At 30.4% G+C, this 8,266-nt stretch overlaps 2 protein-coding genes across 2 annotated transcripts; one reads left to right on the forward strand and one right to left on the reverse strand.

Annotated features, from left to right (window-relative positions):
- The first annotated feature begins 305 nt into the window (after positions 1-305).
- LOC132926178 (uncharacterized) lies at positions 306-5,679 on the forward strand. Its single transcript, XM_060990516.1, is given in 4 exon segments — positions 306-604; positions 606-677; positions 2,119-2,359; positions 5,374-5,679. Coding segments are annotated over 4 exon segments (918 nt in total).
- A 1,390-nt stretch (positions 5,680-7,069) lies between these two features.
- On the reverse strand, positions 7,070-7,888 carry LOC132926179 (zinc finger MYM-type protein 1-like). Its single transcript, XM_060990517.1, has one exon. It carries the CDS (start codon positions 7,886-7,888, stop codon positions 7,070-7,072), a length of 819 nt encoding a protein of 272 aa, XP_060846500.1.
- Positions 7,889-8,266: the final 378 nt, after the last annotated feature.

Genomic DNA, 8,266 nt, shown 5'->3' on the forward strand with positions numbered 1-8,266 from the left:
TTAGGCTTTCGGTAGAAAATCTTGTTTTTAAGTTTATAATTATAGCATCAAGTACTGGGAAATAAGCATTTAACATCCAATAATCTTTGACAGTTCTTACACCTTTAATTACATTTTGATCTTCTGCACCTGTTGTAGTTGTTACTACAAAATTACTTAAGGAGCTTAGTTTTTTTATCTTTCTTTTTGAATCTAAAAAAAAAATATTATTACATTTTTAATTTTAGTAAATAAAATAGTCAATAATAATTATTTTACAAGACATATTACTTTCAATATCTTTATTTTTATAAAACATATTCCAAATGTCTAAACTTGATATCGCAGTCGAATTACACAAACCGGCAAGAAAAAATTATAAAAGGCGTAGAGTTAAAGTTTATGGTAAAATCGATCTCTGGCAGGCCGACTTGGTCGAAATGATACCATATTCAAAGCAAAACAAGGGGCACAAGTATATTCTATGCGTTATAGACTGTTTTACAAAGTTTGCCTGGGCGATACCATTAAAATCTAAAACTGCTAAAGAAGTTTCCAGTGCAATGTCAAAAATACTGCTTAAACGCACACCAAAACTATTACAGCTCGATAACGGCGAAGAATTTTAATTCTACATTCGACGCATTGATGGAGAAGCACAACATTCATAAATATTCGACTTATAGTACTATGAAAGCGTGTATATTTTTTTTTTTTAAGTGGTTTATTAAGGCTTCAACAACACAGGTTTTTAGCTTACTTTAATTAAAATTTATACAAGAAAAAGAGAGAAAGAAAAATATATATATGTATACATTAAGTTTTACAATAAATTTTACTACATTATTATAGTTACTATTTACAATGGGTGTTTAGTGTTTATATTATGGAAAAATGTACTGATTGCAGCTGTGTTTTCGTCTTTGAAGGCTTGATAGAGTGATGCTGGATTTTGGAGTATCTTGCGTGCTTCAATGTATTTGGGACAGATGATTACGATATGTTCAATTGATAGAGTTACGTTGCAAGTATCACATATGGGTGCTGGTTCTTTTTTGATGAGGTGTACATGTGTTAAGTAAGAATGGCCTATTTTGGCTCGAGTGACTGTTACTTCGTCTTTTCTTTTTGTGCCGGGAGGGTAATTTAGTTTCTTAACGAGTAATTTTGTATTTCTTAGTTTGTTAGTAAGGAGAATATTTTCCCAAAAAAGTTGCCATTCTTCCATTATTTTTTGGTGGATTGTGCCGAAGATTTCAGATGAGGAAGTAGAGCTGATTTTAATGGAATGTGGAGATGTAATGGCTTCATAGGCTGATGTGTCTGCTTTTTCATTCCCGGGTATCCCAATGTGTGAAGGGACCCACATGAAACATGTCGGGATGTTTATTTCAGATATTAATTTCTGTATGTGTTGAATAAGTTCATTTTTGGGGTAGGGGTTAGAAATTGCAGTAAGAGCACTCAGAGAGTCACTGATAATGATGTGACAGTTTGTTGGGTTTGAAGTTGAGATGATTAATAGTGCTTGGTAAATAGCATGAGTTTCAGCTGTGTATATACTAAAAGACGACGGTAGTTTAAAGAGATGGTTCTCCCAATCTGTGATTACAGAAAAGCCCACCCCATTTTTACTTTTGGAAGCATCTGTGTATATTTGTGTATAGTCCGGATATTGTTGTGACATTATTTCTGCAAAACAGTTGAGTATGATTCGACTATCTGTATTATGTTTACAGTATTCTGCCAATTGGGTGTTGATTTTTGGCGACCAGAGCCACGGAGGGAGAGGAGGCTGAATTTTGTTTAGTGATTGTGATCGGAAATCTAAGTTATTACTGATTATTTTGAAGTTTTCGAATACTGTGTTTCGGGAGGGCAGTATATTGGTAGGTAGAGGGCTGTGGATGATGTTTTCAGTGATGTGATTAGTCAGATTTTTAATTTTAGTCACATATTTTAGTATATTGCTATGACGTCTATATTGTAGAGGGGGTTCTCCTGCGTAAAAGAGTATGCTATCGACAGGACTCGTTATTTTGTTCCATATAATATTTGGTGGAATTTTGTGTTTTATACTTGAAGTAAAATTTTGCCAAGAAAGAGTTATGCTTTTTTTTGTGATATAACGTGCTATAGGAAAGCGTGTATTGTAGAACGTTTCAACCGCACATTGAAAGAAAAAATGTTTAGAGAGTTTACAGCACGCGACTCTCAAGAATGGTTATCTATTTTACCTTTATTGGTTAACGAGTACAACAACTCAAAACACAGGACCATAGGCATGACACCAGTGCAAGCTGATGCAGATCCAACGACAGTCGAAATTAAACAACGAAAAATTGTTAATGAAACAATTAAATTTAACGTAGGCGATAACGTTTGTATGGGAGCGCGTATAATAGCCGAAAATATATCAGCCGATCCGTATTCTAACCGAAAAATATTTCAGCCGAAAAATAATTGATTGGACAAGTATATTAGCAGAACCGTATTTTAGCCGACAAGTATTACAACCGACAGTATTTTAGCCGACAAATATTACAACCGACAGTATTTTAGCCGACAAACGTTTCAACCGACAATATTTTAGCCGACAAATATTACAACCGACAGTATTTTAGCCGACAAATATTTGCTCCGACAGTATTTTATCCGAAACGTATTAAAGCCGAATTTACACCGATAAGTGTTATCATAATCAAGTTTTTAAATTTATTACATACCTAGTGATAGTACACAAATACACAATATAATTTTATATACATATTAATTAGTAGGTATATAATATTATTAATATTTTATTGCATAAAATTACATATAATGTTCAACACTTCAACCTTATTGAAAATAAAAATGCCGTAGTGGTGCAATTAATACCATTGGTTAATCAATACCTGATGAATATAACAGTTACAATGACCACACAGAAAACCACGGTCTTAGAAGATGTTCTTCCCAGAAAAATATTGTTTTCAATTTTTAATCAATAATATTTGTGCTTGTATTTTATTTGAATGTACCTATCTGTAGATTTTCTTATTCATTTGATTTAAAATAATCATTATTGTATTATTCTCTATCTCTATCACAGGCTTGATTAAAATAGAGATATTCATAACAATTGTATAAATATTAAATAATGTAGGTATTATGTTAATTTTTATTGATGTTAAATAAAAAAAAAAACAAATATAAGGTGATAAGAAACAGCAATTTAATTTTTGTTTCTTGTCAACGTGAGCATTTATATGCAAATGGATGTCCTTAACATCTTTTAATTTGAATTTTAAATGGAACTGCAATTGAATAAAAAATGCCACCCAAAATTATTATTTTCAATAATTTAAATAAAAATAAGTGTAGCTACTTACTCAAAGCATGACATAAAATCATGGAAATATTTACCACAAAATATAATTAATACCTAAGTACTTTTGTTAACCTGTTTATTAATTTATAAGAAAACCTTAAATCACATGTTTTTAAGGACAGAGTAAACTTATTTGACTATACTCCAATAAAGGTACAAAATTAGGCAGGGTATTACTAATTTTGATTTGAGTTTTGCATGTATAGGTAACATAAATATAATTTTGAATATTTAACATATATATAAGTCTGATATTAATACATACATATGTATTACATATTACATTATGAATGATTAATTAATACCAAAATCTATAAAGAAGTATTAAATTAATAATATAGGTACACCTTGTACTCAGTACAACAATTTTAAAATTAATAGCTTAAATAGTTATACAACTTAGTACTTACCATTATCCTTAATTAAAAATATGAAACATGCATTGCATTATTTGTATTATATCAGAAAATATAATATCCTAAATTATAATACAAATCCATCTTATTTAATCATTATTTCTAACAATCTATAATATAATATAAATTTATATTATAATTTATAATGTACTCTTTTGTGTAGGTATACATAGTAGGTAATATTTGGTCACTGTTTTTTCATTGAGTTCATCAGCTAAAATTGGGAGTCTATCTGATTGCGTATGGAAGTTACAATGTGACGAAACATAGAACATTGTTTTGCGACATCGCATTCAGTAACTTCACAGGTAGGGATATTAACGGTGCCTACAACATCTCCGCGATACCCATAGGCACTAATATTAAACTTCACATTACACAAAATAACTACTATATAACATCTCTGAGAACCTTTTTTGCACACAGGATCCCCCCAATCGCAGGGGCTGGTCGAAAAAATTAATGGTGTTCTTTCTACTTCACTAAAAAATAACATAGAAAATAATAATCAATCTAGATGGTCATACTATTTACCATACGTAACACTAAGTTAAAATGCTACCCCACAAACTAGCACATATTGTATATAGTCCTTTTTATTTAATGCATGGTTTCGAACCATACTTTCCAATTGACAATAAATTAATTCCAAATAATCTACCATACGATATAAAAAAGTCATTGATTGAATTAAACGAAATACGTAATAAAATCCCCAGTATAGTTTCAATAGCTCAACAAAACCAAAAAAAATATCATGACAAATTACATCAAATAATTAGTTTTAATTCGGGAAACTTAGTTCACATTAAATTTCCATTTTCAGAAGTAGGAAAATCTCCAAAATTAGGTCCAAAATATAGAGGTCCTTTTAAAATCTTAGAAAAAATCAATGACCTAAATTATAAAGTCGAACTTATTTTAGATAATAAAGTAACTGAAGATATAATCCATGTTAGGCGTCTTAAACCATATCACTCAAGAGAAAATATTAATAATTAATTATCATGAATAAATAATTTTTTTTATTTTTTTTAATTTTTTCACACAAATAACTGAATTAGACAGTGTCCGATGCTCTGAATTACACCAGAGACTAACATACCATCTACCAAACGGAAGAATAATTACAGGCTTTAAAGTTAACGGACTCTACTATCATCCGTTACAGTAGCTGGTTTTGTAGATAGACATGGCAACTGCAAAGGCTCTACATTTTCATCCGAGAAAGGCACATGGCAAGAGGTTATAGTTCAAGCTAATTATAAAATCACTCTTACCGAAGGGTTAGCCATATTAAACCACAAACAAAATATATTAACCCTCCCAACCGGTTCAACCTTAAAATTACCCGACCATACGGTTTGGATACTTATAAAGGAGAGGTAGTGTGGAACGCAAATACTTATGATTGTGAAACTCATGAGTTCATTATTTTATACGACGGACCTGCTTCATTAATAACTTCGAACAATTACAAAACCTCTCGAACATACCTAGTGGAATCGGACCAAATAGTTTTTGCGTTACAGCACGTAAGATCAACATATATATGTAATATACCAGCTATACAAACTAATTATTCTCAATTAACCATAATTACAGATTCATTACTTTAAAAACAAAGACATACATCCACAAAACATAGATTTAGAGGCTTATATAAATACTAAATTGGTATACATTGACAACCGTTTCAAAGCATCGATAACAACTTTATACACAGATCTAATACAAAAACAATGCGAATTAGAACGTAAAGTGCTGCTACACAAACTATCATTAGCCACATATAGTTTATCCGAATTCGCATACCATATGGGCGAAGGACCCGGTTATATGGCATTAAAGGCTGGGGAAATCATTTATCTACTAAAATGTAAACCAGTAAACGGATTGAAATTTTTCTAGCGGTATAAATGATAAATAGATTTTTACTAAAAATAAATACAGATAAAAAAGAAATGCTGAGTAATTTATGGTTGGTAAAGAATTTTATAAGACTCCTGAGTATATGAAGTTTTTTGTTTTATCTCCTGTTGAAATTAAAATCATAAGATGATTCGGGTCCCCAGTTCGAGAAAATCCCACGTATAATTGTTTATGTGAAAAGCACTCTGTACGAAGATTTATTATTGTTTAACAACACTGCACACATTCACATACCTGTAAAATGTGTGATGCATTATCTGAAATAAGATTTTTTTGTTCTAAAACTTTTATAAGGTCTTCATAAGATTTGACTGTTCTGAAGTCTTCTGGCTTTCTCTCTAGTAATTTTCAGTTTATTTAAGGTTTCATTGTGTTTATTTTTGAAAAAAAAATTTCTACTGGCTCTTCTAGGAGAAATAAAATGTTCAACTCTTAAATCACCAATATATCTTGGACGCTTTACATTATTTAAGTATATTCTATTTGCTGTTGTTGTACTTGTACTTGGTGATCTAAAATTAATTTGAACCAATTGTATTACTTATAATTATACTTCAGCAGAGGCGTATTTGTATATATATCGCTTGTAGGCCTGTGGAAAATTGCCGCCCTTAATTATGGTAAAATAAAATTTAATTAGGCAGGTATACAAAACAAATTTTTATTATATTTTAAATACAAAAACATAATAATTAAAGTTGAAAAATATTAGAAAAAAAAAGAATTACAAAATATTTGTATACATTCTAAATGTCTTACATAATAAATTATTTATTAAACTATCGGTTTACGTCGACATTTGGTTTTTGCGAATGCGTCAATTAAATCGTCGCAATTCAATTCTTTTAACATTTCATTTTCTATCGAGAATAATGCTAAGCTGTTTAACTTCTCATCAGTTTGAGTGGACCTTAAGTAGTTTTTTACTCGTTTGAGGCATGAAAACGATCTCTCGGTGGTACAATTGGACACTGGTACACTTACGAAAATTCTTAATGCAGTGTCAACATTTGGAAATATTTCAATATGTAAAGATTTTTTTCTCAAATACTGACACAATGTAATTGGAGTTAAACTATCGATGACAATATCGATATTAGTATTCAGTAAATAAGATTGTAAATGTAAGCATTCTAACGAAAAAGTATTATCCAAATCATTCGGGTACATTTTTTGCAATTTCTCAGCGGACTCAACTATTTTTAAAGAATTTAATGATGTAATTTTTAGTAGTACTTCGAATAAATCACAAAACATTTTGTAAGACTAGTGTCTTTTATCAAGTTCATTAGTAATTTTATCAATAATAACGTAAAATGTTTCAACACGAAATTTATCTCTGCCACTTAACTCAGTTTGTTTGGATTTTTCATCGAAGTGTATTTTTTTTTTTTTGTCGATTTATATCAACATTGTACTCAGTAATCTTTGATATTTTTTTAGCTTTAGTTTCATATTCATTAAAATGATCTCGGGTTTTTTGTACTAAATTAATAAGTGATGTATAAATTTGAGAAACTTTATCATTTCCAATTTCAACACATTGTAGTTGCTTATTTGATGCATTAAATCGTTCTAATATATAATTCCAGAAAATAACCATAAATGATGTTTCTAATTTTTGCATTTGGTTATAAAGACCATTTGATTCATTTCGCGTAGCACATTTTTCAAAAATGTCATCCTTGATAGTGACCAATGCATTAATAATTTCGTCCCACGAATTATATAATGCTCGACATGCGTCTGCGCGAGCCGACCACCTAGTATTCGATAAACTCTTAATTGTATTAGCATTATGTTTCATATTTAATTGCAAAATTGACCATCTATGCGTTGATTCGGAAAAAAAGTTGTATAATTGTTGTATAAATCCAAAAAACATTGATGCTTGTGAGCAACTTTCAGCAGAAGATATGCCAACCAAATTTAACGAGTGTGCGCTACATGGTACATAATAAACAAGTGGATTAATTTCTTTAATTCGTGCCTGAACTCCACTGTATTGACCTGACATATTACTAGCATTATCATAGCTTTGCCCTCGACAGTCAGAAATGTCAATATCGTGCGATTTTAAAGTATTGGTAATGGCATTAGTCAAATCTAAAGCTTTATGTCCTGGATTTAAAACAAAACATAAGAATCGTTCTACAGGAAGACCTGTTTCGAGGACATATCTCACCATAAATGATAATTTGTCGACGTGCGAAATATCTGGCGTCGAATCAATACTTATGGAAAAATATTTTGATACTTTTAATTCTTTAACAATATTATATTTTAATTTTTTCATCAATTATAAAATAAACTCTTCACATATCACGTGAGATAAATACGATGTAGAGCCACTACCTTTATTTCCAAAACGAACTATATGATCGGCTAAAAACGGGTCAAATTTTGCGATTAATTCGAGTGACATTAAGTAATTACCATTGTGTACAGAACCAAAACACGAATCATGTCCTCGAAAAGGGAGTCCACGAGAAGCTAACGATTTAATAGTTTCGACTACCCTCTTCAACACATTTCTCCAATATTCGATTTCTGTATCTAATTGTTT

The sequence above is a fragment of the Rhopalosiphum padi genome, chromosome 3 (genome assembly GCF_020882245.1).
Source record: "Rhopalosiphum padi isolate XX-2018 chromosome 3, ASM2088224v1, whole genome shotgun sequence".
In the NCBI taxonomy this organism is placed as follows: Eukaryota; Metazoa; Arthropoda; class Insecta; order Hemiptera; family Aphididae; genus Rhopalosiphum; species Rhopalosiphum padi.

Excerpts from the sequence above, each read along its gene's own strand:
- LOC132926179 (XM_060990517.1), bottom strand. The coding sequence starts at position 7,888 with ATGGTGAGATATGTCCTCGAAACAGGTCTTCCTGTAGAACGATTCTTA.